A 14,996-nucleotide genomic window follows, 5' to 3' on the forward strand; every position below is an offset into this window, starting at 1 on the left:
AAAATCTTCATTAAAAAGTTTATAAATAAAATAATTAAAATAATAAATTAAATATATTTTTTTCTTTTTTCGTGATTTCCTGCGAAACAAAGCAAAAAGAAGCATATGTCTATAGGACTTTTTTTCTTAGTTTTTTACTCCTCTACACGCTCCCGAAGTTTTGCCATTTAATTTGGAAACACCCTGTATATATAATATTATTATACTAGATACTCTAAACTATTAGATATATGCGAATATGTATGCATCTCATGTTGTTATATATCTATATATACTACTTACTATATATATGCATTATATTATTATATTGTATTATTACTTAATATACTTTTGCTAACCATCTTGCCAAAACATCTTGGATTATAACAGTAAGTGCATGACCTAGGTGTAATATTCCTGTAATATTAGGCGGTGGTAAGATCATACTAAAAGGTACTTTGGCTTCTTTTTCTTCTTGAGTACTATTGCTTGTCCTCCTCATTTTCCTGGATGATGCAAAGTATTTATTACGTTGCCAGGTGTCATACCAGCCTTTTTCCACATCTTTCGGTTTAAAAATTGCAGGAAAATCTATAACGTAAATTTTAAAATATTACAGTAAGAAGCACATTTCATATTCTTTTTGTTCTTATCATTAATTTTCAATTGATAATTTTTAATTAATTCACTTGCTGCAGACTGTAACGTATGTGAATCTGTATAAGAAGAGTGTAAGATAACGCAAAAGTACCTGCTAGTTTTTTGTAGTTGCATAATTCAGTTGTAGTTGCAGTAGACGTGCAATAACGTAATGTTCGATAGCAAGAATTTACATGCAGAAAGAGATGATCGAACAATGTATATTTCATTATTATTAGGTAAACTCTATTTATAGGAATTTTAATAAAATTATAGAAAATAAAACTTGCGTTTTTTAAATAATTTATTGGCTCTAATGACACGCGCGTGAGAAGATCTAGAGAACAATAACTTAACCTCAAATCTGCTATCGACTATCGTGCTATCTCATCTCAGCAGCTTAGCACTCTCATCTATCCGGTATCAGGTGTAGGTATATACATACAATTAATAAAAGATTTAATTCTTAAAATATATTTTTTATTTTCTATTACTTTTATATATACTTTTTTAATTTTATTTTTCTAATGATTTGTTAATTTTTTAGTATTTAAACTTCCAAAATTAGCAAAATATTTATAGTCGGTCGAATATATGTATGTGTAATTTATCGATAATTGTTAGTATTACTGGTAATTACCATTGCAAACCTACGGCTATATAATTATATCGACACATTAAAAAATTTTTTTATTTTCGATGTTTTATACATGTACACTTTCTTCCTATACAGGGTGTCTTTTAAGTAAGGTCGGGGCCGCATTGGGGGCGTAGAATGGGTCAAGGGGAACAAAAAAGTTTTATACCATTTTGAGATATCCGCTGTAGTTTTTGAATTAAAAAAGGAAACGTCTAAGCCAATGTACGGTGAAGCCGCGCTGCGCGAATAAGACCAATGTGGCCTTACTTAAGAGACACCCTGTATAGGAAGAGAGAGAGAATGCGGAGGAATATTTACAAAACAAATAGCTCATATCATTTTATATAATGCATGTTTTATTATATTCTTAAAAAAATGGAAAATATACAACAGAAACGATGTCTTAATAAGTGTAAATGCTCTTTCAAAAGAATTGACAGAAAAAAATAACAAAACTGAATGTTATTTGTGTAAAATAGAGACAACAAATGTAAATAAACTTTTTTATATATTCATAATATCACAAACTGCCTCCTGCGTGTGTGCATGTGTCAAGAATTATTATTATTATTATACATAAACATAAAATACTTGAAATATTAAATAGATTGTCTCTATTTTATATATCCTTTTATCCTGAAACAGCGTTTCTTTAAACCAGAATTCTGTTCTCATTGTACGTTTGTTGCACAATTGTTATACATAATCCATAGAATGAGGTGAGTAAAAAAATAATATGCAAGAACATTTTTTGTGTTTTGAAATAGGATCGGAGATTGACGAAAGATTACTAATTTAAAAAATTATATTGTAATCTCTTAATGTAGTTGACGGCGTAACAATTTTTCATTCTCCGCATGTTGCTCCGAATAAAGATGACTGCGTAGCTGCAATAGGCCAAACATTTCTGTTTCACATAATTTACAAAAAGCAGTCACGTTTCCCATTATACTTGCATCTCTGACATAAAAAAAGAGAAAATATATAAAATATAATTCTAATAATATACATGAAAATACAAATATCTACATACTCGTAGGCAAGACTCTCTAATTGTGACAAATGCTTCAGCATTTCCTCCATCTGTTCGTTTGTTTCACGTAATTCTAACGCCTTATGTAGCGGATATACGTCGCCTTTTCTCACATTTTCTCGAACAGATGGTAAAAAATGTGGTCCGTTATAGCGATTCCACTTATCACTAAGATGATCGACCTCGTCATTTTCTGGATTTCGTGATTGTCTTCGTTTCTCTCTTAGTTCAAGCAAAATGTGTTTGATTTTATTTTGATAAAGTATAATATCTTCATCACTGGAGTTATCTAGTTGCATTGCAGTATTCATCCAGTGGCGTAATTTATTTATCTGTGAAAATTGATTATCAATATTATCATTTTGCTATTGTAATCATTGAAAAAGGTCATAATTATAATCTGTCTATAAAATTAATGAAGAGTTGATACCGATAGTGGAAAATAAACAATTTAACATAATAATATACAGGCAATCGCATGATAAATATTGTGAATTATTAGATTATTGTTTATAGAGATGCTAATACCTCTTTCACATCATCTATTGTAATTTCTACGTCAAATTGAATTTCTATGTCATGATCGGGAAATATAGCCCGATTAGTGAAATTATCCTTTGAACCCAAACCGCATAAAGCCCCTGTGTAATAAGTCCTGCGAGAATTACATCTCAATTCCATACGCGGTGCAAAACTCAGCGTAAGCAGTGCCGCGAGTCCAGGAATATTTGGCAAGAAAGTGGTATTTCTTAGTGTTAGAGAATTTTTATTCGACTGAGTGGTGCTCTGGGCAACTAAAAGACGTCTTGATTGATTAAGATCATCATCCAAAAGGACAGAATTGACGGACTTCATATCTACATTTATCCTTTTCAATCTTCCACTTAATGTCAACTGAACCAATTCCATTTCTAAGGGAGAAAATGGACCTTGGAGTTTTACGCTGGAGGTGCAATCTTCTTCTTTAGGTGATTTAGGGTACTAGTATCATTAGTAAAAATTAATTTTTTTGTACACATGTAATGTTAATTTATATATCAACTTACTATAAATATATCTATATATCTATATATTATTATATCAAGTTACTATAAATTCAATTTTTATACGAAATTCAAATCTACTTACTTCCATTAATTCATGTTTGTCGTATTGTTCCTCTTCGTAAAACTGTTTCTCTTCTATCGATATTGTATGAATGTTACTAATGTTTGCCCTTAATTCGTGATTATGCTGTGACATATAGCTTTCTTCTCTCTTTATAGCATATCCTTTTTCAATCAAAACTTCATTAACATTAAATCTCTCCTCTTTCTCATTAACAACGATCAATTCTAAATTAATAACGCTATCAACAATCGAATAAATTTTTCCTAATATCTTCTTGTTTTCTTTGATTTGTGTTATAAAATAATTTTTTGATCTTTCTGACCATTGACCGTGAAGATTGCCTTGATTTGAAGGTCGCAAAAAAGCCAAATTGCAACGAAATGCTAAGGGAGGAATTCTTAAAATTGTAGTATTATCAATTTTCCTTAGATCACTAAATCGTATTCTAGAGGAACGACCGTAATCGATAAAGAAAACATCGACCAGTTCTCCGATTTCTGAAATATATTCCTTAATTATGGCACGATGGTAAGCCAAAGAATTATTGTTCTTTTCTATGGGAGCAGCAATTGTGGTCGAGATTTTTGGGATAGAGAGAAATTTTTTCAAGGGGCATTTATTGAGGATTTCTTCTATAACTCGTAATTCACTACGAGTAATATCATCATCAAGAGTTGCCCAGAAAGATCCAGGACTAACGATCTAAAAAAAATACATATAATTTAAAAGAATAAATATGTCTTTAATATAGGGACATTATTCTCTTTAATTTATAAAACATTTTAATTTAATTTATAAAACATTATTAATTTATAAAACAAAAGAAACCTTACATTTTGTATAAACAGAGGTATAAAAGTTACATCAAGACCTGGCAAATTTGGCCTGATTTTAGGAACATTCTCTATCCTCTTAACATTTTTGTAAAAAAAAACATTCCGCTCGAATTTATGGAAATTATGATGTTTTGCCCTGTCATTTGCTTCTTTTATGCTCAACAATTTTATTTCGATTGGAATATTGCACTGCCTCATCATGATAGCCTGATAAATAAATATATTATACTATATAGTATTATTTTTAATTAATAGTTATCTTGTTTTATAAACAATATTTTAAAATATTTACATTTTCTTTATAATCATATTCTTATGTACGTGTTTTTACGTAAAATTTAATTTATATAACATTACAGTTCAATTCAATTACAGATATCATTCTGTTAATATATTTGCTTTTATATATATATTTATATACATATATATATGTATATTTATTTTCGTTCATGTTACTTATATAATGCAAATAATAAATTAATAATTACCTGATAAACAAACTCTGATATATTTTGAAGACTATCGTCAATGGTTTCCTTCTCGCGAAAATGCACGTAAACACGTTGCGATCCATCAAAAGATACTTCTATATGCTTTTCTAGAATTCCTTGACATTTGGCAAAAATTTCCTGAAATCTTTTGGCATACAAATATCCAGGCTGTTTCATTGGCCAACCTCTTAAATAAACTGTTTTCATCGGGTCCAAAGATCCCAAAGTCATTGTAATATTTTCTTTATAAATTTCTCGATTATGTAAACGTTTAATGAAATAATTGGGATAGAAAGCTCCAGCAAGAGCAACTTGAAGCGCGAAATCACGATCTGCACCTAGAAATAAATGGAAAAGTATAATTAAAAATAATTATAGAATGATAGAAAATAAGTAAAAATCAAATTATTTAATAAATGACTTAAAAAGAATTAAATGTTAAATAATTAAATGTACCTTGCCAGATGACCTTATTTACTCCTATACTCTCTTTAATTCCAAACCTCTGCAATCTAATGGTGATTTCGTTCACCAAAGCATATAATTCGCGCAAGGCTTTTGCCTGGAATCCATTTCTCTGGGCCCATTGTCTCTCGGCTTGATAAGAATTTAATCGCCGATTTGCTTTTTCATTCTGCCACATCTTGTAAACATTTAAAGTAGCAATGCAGTCACTATTAGAACCGTAGGCCCATTTTTTCCGAGTCGTATAAGAGGAAACAGTGGAATGGCATTGCTCCAAAGAGAAGACATCCTTAATAGCCATGCTGGCTCCCAAAATAATAGCATCTCGTAAGACTCCGAAAACATGGCCCAACATAATTAATTTCGAAATTCGAATGTCGAGCGGAAGAGTCGCCATTACTCTGCCGAGATCGGTTAAATTTCCGTCAAACATTTGAAAAGAGTCACCCTCGTCTACCAAGGCTCCGACTTCTTTTAAGCTCAAGATGGTATTTGCCAAATTGGAGAGAGTAGGTGGATCAAGAGAATGTGAAAGAAGAATACGTGGCTCGTCGAGATCAAGGATTTTGGCTCGGAGAACGACATTGGCGAGCGGGGCGCGAAGTATTTCTGGTACACTGTAGTCATCCAAAATATTCTGTAAATTTTATGAGAAAGCGATTAATAAGTATTACATAGGAAAAATTTAATACATGAACTCTGATAAATTATACGCATATATAATATATCACTTGTAGATCTTAAAAAAATACTATATACAATGAGAGAGAGAGATGTAAATAAAATTACAGTAAAATCCTTTATATTACTTATTAAATATTAAATTCTATTAAACATACGATTTTGAATTCTATTTGTAAGTTTTGTCTTATACTTCAATAGTAGTGTAATATTACTCTTACATAATGTTACTTACGTCATAAAATGTTTTTGGTACTAATCTATACACTCTGCCATCCATTACACGACCCGTGCGACCAGCTCGTTGTATACAATTTGTTTTACTCGCCCAACATAGTTGCAAACTTTGATAATGTGTCGCGGGATCAAATGTCAGCAGTTTTGTAAGACAAAAATCTATCACTACAAATTATACATATTTTAATTAATCACTTCTTTTCACTTTATCAATAGTCAAATACTATAAAATAATAATGTTCATTTATATTAGTTTATTACTATATTTTTACATATTATTTTATATTTTAATACTTTTATATAATATTTCCCCCCTCCCTCCCCCAATTAAACAGTTTCGTTGTCTCAAGAATTATGATAATATATAACTCATAAAAAAAATGCATATTTACCATATTTTACATCTGGTACAGTAATACTGCTTTCAGCAATATTTGTGGAAAGTATAATGCGTCTGTAACCTTTCGGTGGTTTTTCAAAAACACGATGCTGCTCGTGATCGTCAGAAACCAATGAATGCAAAATCGTTAGGTCCCATAATTTATTCTGATGATAAGTTGACGACAAGTAATTATATAATTCCTCAATTTCATAAATTCCTGGTAAAAATATGAGAACGGCATGTCTCTGAGGTGAATTTGAATCTTCTTCATTATCATTTATATCAATTTCATCTAGAGCGTTGATAATAAGTGAGCAAAAATTGAGCATCTTTTGAGTGACCTTTGGTTCCATGACAAGTACTTCTGGTATCTATAAAATACACATTTATTGTATAATTATACTTTATGTACGTATCTTGGTTATATTATATAAAAATTTATGAGACTTGTAATATTAATATATAATTTTAATTTAACACTAAAATAATATATCACACAATACAGAAAATCATAAATTGTAAATAAGTATTTTTCGTAATCTGTACTCACACTTCCTAGATTCTTGATCTCATCCAAATAATATGTACGAATTTCAAAATTTTTCTTTTCAGGAATCTTGATAATTGGCGCCGGGATTAATTCATTTTCTACTATAGTAGAAAAATACTTTGCAAATTTTATTACATTAATTGTTGCTGACATGAGAATAACTTTGACTTGTCCAGAATTTGTTTGCAATAATCTTTTAACAACTAATAGAAGGAAATCCAAATTTTGATCGCGTTCATGAATTTCGTCTAATATAACATGAGTATAATCCAACATGTGTTTAGTGTGAATCAAATGTTGAAGGAGAATTTCAGTGGTGCAGTAAGTTAGACGGGTTTCGTGCGAGATTTCTTTTTGCATACCCACCTGGTAACCTACAAGGCTACCAAGACGCCAATTTCCTTCTTGGCTCACTCTTTTGGCGATACTTATAGCAGCAATTCGTCTTGGTTGCGTAACTATATTGAGATTATAATTCTTTAACTATTTTTTATGTACATATATACTCTAATTTTGTATCATATTATATTAATAAATAAAAGATAAACCTATAATATTGCAATTGAGTCTCTTCTTAATATTAGCATCGAGAATGAATTGTGGAATCTGCGTGGTCTTTCCACAGCCAGTTGGCCCTTGAATGATGACTACCGAATTCGTCTCGATTATTGAGAGTATCTTATCCTTTATAGACAGAATAGATAAATCGTTACATTTTGGATTGTAAGTAAAACTGCATTCTCGATAGACTTTAGCCAGATCTTCTACATAAAGACTTTGCAGATTGTCTTCTAATTCTTCTGTCACATTTGCATTATATTTCTTTCTATTTTCATCTCTTTGGTTCATATACTAGAATGAATATAGAAACACAACAGATGATAATTTTTCTTCTTGTACTCTTTCAGGATAAACATCTTTTTAAGTATCTCAGTTTATATTCATAATAATATACATATAAATGAATAAAATATAATTTTAAATATAAATTGGCTATAAAAAATTATATGTGTGATGAATGATCCTTTTACCCTTAAATACTCTTCGGCTTCTTCTTCTGTATAATCTTTCACATAAGTTTCTTCCATGGATTGAATAGATATGAAATGATTATCCTTTCCATTTGAGAAAGCCATAGTTTTAAAAGTCGATCTTCTACAGACTTATAGTAATCAATAATTTGTATAAAATCTACAAAAAAATGATGTTACAATAATACTGTAATTAAACATTATGCATACATTATAATATCGCTCAAAGAGAGAAGTTATTAGTCTTTGTTCGATATGCAAATGCTCTCGCTGAGTTTCAATGATTTAATCAAGAAAATTTAATTATCGATATGAGAGACTGCCTGGTAAATCTTATGCGTGGTCTACAATGGGCAGTAGCAGTAGTGGATTAAGGAGTAGACGCAGAAATCAACCAATCATAATCGAATGTGAGAAAGATAATCAACTACGATTAGTCGATTTCTGCACCTACTCCTTAATTCACTACTGCTACTGCCCATTGTAGACCACGCATTACGCTTACAATCAATAAGCCTGTTGGACAGTGGGCTACACACAAAACATCCACACATCTACTCACTAATCTAAATACTTCTTCTTTGTTTATTGGCTCTCGCCTCCAAGTAGGTAATAGGAAGACGATACGGCCAACTAATCTAAATACTGACTAATTAGTAAATACTGACTAATTAGTAAATACTGTAAATACTTTATTGATCGTAATTTGCAACTGAATATAGATTTATAATAAAGTCTAGGGAAATACTACGGTATGCATCACGTATACTATAGTATTTGCTAATTTTTCGTATAAGTTTCTTTTCAAAAGACTCAGGGCGTCTCAGGGGGTCCTGCTAGTGTTGCTTGGAATCTTTAAAAATTTTTGTACTTAAAAGAAGATTATATTCGGACGTTGAACAGAATGAAAGCGATGACGCTGAGCAATGCTGAGTGATGCTGAGCACAAAAAGTATGAGCAACGTGTTTAGTACATGTTCTGTGAAAAGATCTTAGGCCGGAATCAGACTACGCATTGAAGATTGAGATCGAAGATTGAAGATTGAAATTTGACTAATGAGGGCAAAGGAATTTTAGCTCCTATTGTTATGATTGGTCAAATTTCAATCTTTCAATCTTCAATCTCAATCTTTAATGCCTAGTCTGATTCCGGCCTTAAGCCTTGTGTCCACGATGCACATAGATCGAACATTCTGTTCTTAGCTTGAAACCGGAAGTTGGCAGTTTAACTAGACTAGAGACCCTATACTAAGAATCTGGCCAATGTTGTCATCCATCCTATTGGTTTTGACAAAATATGGCGGAGCCAATGAAGTGTTTCAAATTAATCGATCACATCACGTTTGTGGTTATGTATAGAGTCCCTATACTATAGGGTTATGTACGACGACGCCATGTTTTGTCAAACTAGCAACATTGGCCAGACTCTTAAGCCTTGTGTCCACGATGCTAGAAATCCGTCCGAGTTCTCGATCCAAGTCCTGAAATAGAAATAGTTGTACTTTGATGACTGTAGATAGCGTTAACACAATAGGATATATGTAAACGTACATATATCCTACGACATACGTAATCTTGTTGTGTTGGATCGGAAAATCATTTTGCGCTGATGTACGACAACGATTAATACACGTTTTCGTAATTTATATGATATATAGTAAATCTCGAGGGATCGTTTGGTACGGACATGCTTTCCTTTACATACTTTCCTTTTTTCAACGGATTTACTTAATAATTACATTGGAGACGCGGCCATTCTCTAACTGAAGAAAAAGCGTAATTTATATCAACATTGATATAGAATTTACAAATGTGAAATTCTAATTTTTTAAATACATTGAAATAAAAATAATATTTTGAAATAAATATAAGTTTGTTCCGTTTAATGCAATAAAAGTTTGAAATCATTTAGTTAAATAATTAGAATGAAAAATGCATGAAAAACAGAGCATATCCAGTATTAATATTCCTTCAAGTCTGAGTAAATTTTAATTTATTTTGATTATTCGGGAAATATAATAGATAAAGCTAAAAATATTTTTTTAACTATTAAAAATTATTGATATATGTGAAATTAAAATACGAACTGCTTTTAATTGAAGAGAACTAATGTACATAACCTAACCTATTCACAGTGTTAGTTGGAACATGAATAACTCAGCAAGAAAGACAAAATTGAAGAAATTGCTGACTCTTGCAACTTTTGCTATGGTTGTGGAACAACAAGAAGAGCAAGAAATATAACGGAGAATTACAAAACCGACAACGGAGGTGGTGGACAAGAGAGTGGATTGTACGAAGAGAGTTTGAATTAAGAGGATCTGTTCACTTAGCACTCAATGAACTTATCTACGAAGATATAGAATCTTTTTGTAGATTCTTTAGAATGGATTTTCAATTATTCAACAATCTGTTGGATAAAGTATCTCTATATATTCAAAAACAAGATACAGTTATGCGAAAGTGCATTCCATCAATTCAAAGACTATCCTTGACTCTAAGATTCTTAGCTACTGGGGAATCTTTTCGCAGCATGGAATTCGCAACAAGAGTACCAGCTTGTACTTTATCACGTATTATTCCTGAGACAGTTAGAGTCATCTATGAAGTACTAAAAGATGAATATTTAAGGGTAACTATTAAAATTATAATTTTTATTTCCTTGTATCGAATATGCTATCAATATTTCAAATAATATTTACATACATAATAATTAGCATACATAATATTTTAGACTCCAGATACCGAAGAAGAATGGATTCATGTTGCTGATAATTATTTGAGACAATGGAATGTGCCAAACTGCATCGGTGCAATGGATGGCAGGCATATTGAGTTTAAAGTTCCTCTCAGTCAAGGATCATTGTATCATAATTATAAGAGTACAAACAGTATTGTTTTATTAGCATTAGTTAATGCTCACTATCAATTTATATATGTCAACGTTGGTGTTAATGGTAGAGTAAGCGATGGAGGAGTTTTTCGTGAAAGCGATTTGGCAAAATATATAAATGATTCACAAAATCCATTAAATGTGCCAACAGATAAGCCATTACCTGGTATGAATCAGCCTATTCCTTTTGTTATTTTAGCTGATGCGGCTTTTCCATTGCAAAATCACATATTGAAACCTTATCCATCACGCAACTTGTCTCATGATGAACGAATATTTAATTATAGACTAAGTAGAGGTAGAAGAGTAGTTGAAAATGCTTTTGGCATATTAGCTAACAGATTTCGCGTTCTTCTAACACAAATATATTTATCCGTAGAATCAGTTCAAAATATAACACTTGCTTGCTGCGCTTTACATAATTATATCAGTAAAGAAAATAATTCTTTACAAGGAGCTGTAGATATTGAAGATTTAGAAAATGAAACCATAATACCTGCTACAGAAATAATAATGCTGGAGAAATAATAATGTACAGTTACGTAATTTAGAAATTGTAAACATAAGATCTAATAGAAATGCAATTTATATTCGTGACGTTTTTAAAGAATATTTTAATACTGTTGGAAGAGTTGAATGCCAAGAAGCTATGATTTAATTTTGTTAAGTATTTATAGATATGAAATAGATATAAAATATAAAATATAAGATATAGAGATATAGAGATATATAGATATATAATATAAAATACTTAAGTTATAGATATAAAATTGCAACATGCAAAATAATTGTATTTATTGTCTACTTTGTAACAATTACATTATATTTTGTATTAACACAATAAATAGCTATTACATCGTAAATCATTTTTAATGTACAACAAAAATGTATTGTAATAGATTTTATAAAAATGTTAAATTTTATGAATAAAATATATAATATTAATGAGGAATGAGTATTTTACTTAGATAAAACAAATAACACAGAAGTTGCAGTGATAGCTATCACTGATAGCAGAATAAAATAATAATAAAATAATAAGTATAGTAATAAAATAATTTTGTATCATATACTTATACGTACGTTACTATAGTAATAAAATAATTTTGTATCACATACTCATACGTACGTTACTCACTATAGTAATAAAATAATTATCACATACTTTTAACACAACTTATATGAACACTTGTATGAATAATAATAAAATAGAACGATATAAAAAACAGTATATGTTATTTAATCACTGTCTGCATCATCTACTAATGCGATAATGTTTCTTTGCAAACCTTTTAATTTTTTCAAATTTTTAATTTTGCGTAACTCCTCTAAATATAGAATCCAATGTTTCAAGCCGTCTTCTGTTTCTTCATTTTTAACTAATGATTCAATTGCAGTCGATGCCTTTGACCAAAAATTGTTTGTAGCTTCAAGGGATACAGTTTCAGATTTTTTTCTTTTAGATAACGGTGTTGCGGTACGTGATTGTGTTGAAGTGTGACTCATTGAAGGGGACGACTGAATATTTTCATGGATATTTTCTACATAAAATAAATAAAAATAATAATTATAAATAAATCGAAAATTTATAATTCTTATAAATATGTATATACATACACATATACATGCGTGATATAAATATATTAAAATATCTTATATATTAAAATATATATAAATATATTAAAATATATTATAAAATATAATAAAAATCTATCTTTCTCACCTTTATCATGGTCTTTCTCTTTTAAAACATTATATACATCCAATAGCTGTAAACTGTCCGTATCATCTTCATTTAGTAACCTGTTCATTGTTGAAGATTCTGATTCATCCTTAGAAAACTATAAATTACCATTATTTTTCAATTGTTATTTATCTAATTATAATATTTTTATAACTTTCAAGTATCTTTTTATTTCTACTCACTCTTTCTGTTATAGAAGATTCTCCTTTTCTCTGTGCAATATAAGGATCGAGAAATTTCATATCCTCGTACAACCACCAGGTAGGTCTATAAATCTTATCAGTTGATGCACCGCTTGCTTTTGATTGTTTAATCTTATTGAGATAATCTAAATATTGTGATCTTAAATTGTTGATCTTCTTTTTTGCGATTTCTATTGTTATTGGTTGTTTTGTGATCTCTGTATACTGATCGCATATTATTTGTAAAGCTTTTTCTCTTTTTATACGATTATGATAATCTACAGATTTTACAACGTATAAACATGGATGTTGTTGATACAATAACAACAAAGTTCGAACTTTATTTCTATCCATGTTTTCCTGAAAATTGATAATTATATTTTTTAGTGCAGAAATATATTGTTATATTTTAATTATTTTAATTTATACATTTTATAATTTTAATTTTACTACAAGAATCCATCGATTTAATTCTGTCCGTTTAATTTATTTATTCTTGCTTACCATTCTTGTTTTATTTATTCTTGCTTACTGTCTTAATGGATTGCTTTAAATTGTCTTCACGCGTCCTACTGGCTCGAAGGCTGTCGTTCTGATCAGTTCTGATGAAGTATCTACCAGTATCTACGTAATGTTTCTCATGTTGTCCAAACTGACTAGCTTTATAATGTTGGCTAAAGGAATTGCATCAAAATGAAGCAGCTAGTACGAAAAATGGGACAGGATGCATTTTTTTGTACGAGGCTTCTGTTCGAGATATTTATCCGAGTTGCCTGTGTCCACGATTCGAGTTTTTAGTAACATTTTCTTGGATCGAAAATAATCGAGAACTCGGATCAATTTCTAACATCGTTGACACAAGGCTACGAGACTTCTGTTCGAGATATTTATCCGAGTTTCCTGTGTCCACGATTTGAGTTTTAGTAACTTTCTCTCTATCCGAGATCTCAAATCGATTTCTAGCATCGTGGACACAAGGCTTTATAGCTGCTATGCAATTGATGACACTAGACGAGTTTAAAATTGTCAATAAGGCTAGGTCCACAATCTTGCTTTAGTCCGGACAAGAAGACTAGAACCACAGTATATACAAATAGGGTCTCTAAACTAGACCCGTTGCATCTCTTTCTATCTTGAGAGAGAAAGAGAAGCGCTCTTAATAGTCGCAAGTGTAAATAAACAGGTCAGAAAATGCGATCATAAACATATGAGATAAAATTATTTTATTTTGAAATAATATTAAAAATATATCAAATTCATTCAAATAATTATTATACAAACCTAATGATATTTATCTAATGATAGTAAAGTTTATATTAATATAATCGAGTGATACATTTAAATTCGAATGATACCTAACCTAACCAATTAACTTAGGCATCATTTATATATAACATTCTTCTAAATTTGCTCAGTGAACAACATTTTTTTAGTTTTTAAAGGAAAAATCTTACAAAATCATATTTAATTAATTGTATTAAGTTTATTATTAATAAATTTTACTCATCACAAATCATACTAATCATATAGGTATAGTAATGTATGAAAAATACATAATTTTAATACAAGATAAATAAAATTCTCTAAAAAATTAAATGTATAGGAAAAATATAGAAAACATATAGGAAAAGAATTTTGGAACAAGTTTTATATTAAACAATAATAAGATTGAAAGACCGCTAATGTTAAACATGATAATTTTTAAATTAAATTTTTAGAAATCAAATTTTATTTATTGATTTTTAAAATTAACCAATGTAGTAAACTTCTTTCTAACTCTTTTTATTTTATGTTGTTTTGATGCAAATATGTACCGCAGTCTTAATTGTATATATGTGTGTAGCACAAGTTTTATTAATTCTGTTCTATCCAGCAGTGGTGCTTGTTCTAACATATGTAATACATCATCAAATATCAGATGTTCATAACGCAAAGCAATAATAATCATTCTTTGGATAGGATGCCGTTTATTATGTTCCTGTGGATATCTTCTTATTATTCTTTCTGCGATATTATTATACATAATTTAATAACATTACTTGATACATTACTTAGTCCTCCTCTACATTTTCTTTGTTGTAATGCTGACATGCAATCCGTTCC

The 14,996-nt window shown here is 29.8% G+C and overlaps 3 protein-coding genes across 12 annotated transcripts in view; 1 reads left to right on the forward strand and 2 right to left on the reverse strand.

Moving 5' to 3' along the window:
* Nucleotides 1–851, reverse strand: part of ValRS-m (Valyl-tRNA synthetase, mitochondrial) — a 6,783-nt gene extending 5,932 nt beyond the window's left edge. Inside the window, exons 1-2 of one of the 2 annotated variants that reach the window (XM_018452274.1) lie at nt 731–851; nt 339–570 (exon numbers count right to left, since the gene is read on the reverse strand). In XM_018452274.1, coding sequence (XP_018307776.1) covers nt 339–570; nt 731–848 — 350 coding nt within the window. In that variant the 5' untranslated portion in view covers nt 849–851. Of the gene's footprint in view, nt 1–338; nt 571–730 lie in introns of those variants that run through there. The other variant, XM_018452276.1, reaches the window with a different exon arrangement.
* Nucleotides 852–1,654: 803 nt separating this feature from the next.
* On the reverse strand, nt 1,655–8,196 carry LOC108725363 (probable ATP-dependent RNA helicase spindle-E). The gene is made up of 12 exons (XM_018452347.1): nt 8,075–8,196; nt 7,592–7,895; nt 7,044–7,501; nt 6,504–6,864; nt 6,110–6,276; nt 5,185–5,830; nt 4,726–5,066; nt 4,235–4,444; nt 3,420–4,103; nt 2,820–3,272; nt 2,292–2,623; nt 1,655–2,218 (listed from the first exon to the last, which is right to left on the reverse strand). Exons 1-12 carry the CDS (start codon nt 8,177–8,179, stop codon nt 2,077–2,079), a joined length of 4,203 nt encoding a protein of 1,400 aa, XP_018307849.1. The 5' UTR covers nt 8,180–8,196; the 3' UTR covers nt 1,655–2,076.
* LOC108725365 (putative nuclease HARBI1) lies at nt 6,204–11,608 on the forward strand. 9 transcript variants are annotated; one of them, XM_018452356.1, is made up of 3 exons: nt 6,204–6,257; nt 10,210–10,706; nt 10,809–11,608. In XM_018452356.1, exons 2-3 carry the CDS (start codon nt 10,461–10,463, stop codon nt 11,493–11,495), a joined length of 933 nt encoding a protein of 310 aa, XP_018307858.1. In that variant the 5' UTR covers nt 6,204–6,257; nt 10,210–10,460; the 3' UTR covers nt 11,496–11,608. The 9 variants fall into 9 exon arrangements, with proteins under 9 accessions (XP_018307858.1, XP_018307853.1, XP_018307856.1 ...); XM_018452351.1 differs by lacking the exon at nt 6,204–6,257 and adding an exon at nt 8,619–8,683; XM_018452354.1 differs by lacking the exon at nt 6,204–6,257 and adding an exon at nt 8,634–8,679.
* Nucleotides 11,609–14,996: the final 3,388 nt, after the last annotated feature.

This window comes from Mycetomoellerius zeteki, unplaced genomic scaffold (assembly GCF_001594055.1).
Source record: "Mycetomoellerius zeteki isolate Tzet28-1 unplaced genomic scaffold, Tzet1.0 scaffold343, whole genome shotgun sequence".
In the NCBI taxonomy this organism is placed as follows: Eukaryota; Metazoa; Arthropoda; class Insecta; order Hymenoptera; family Formicidae; genus Mycetomoellerius; species Mycetomoellerius zeteki.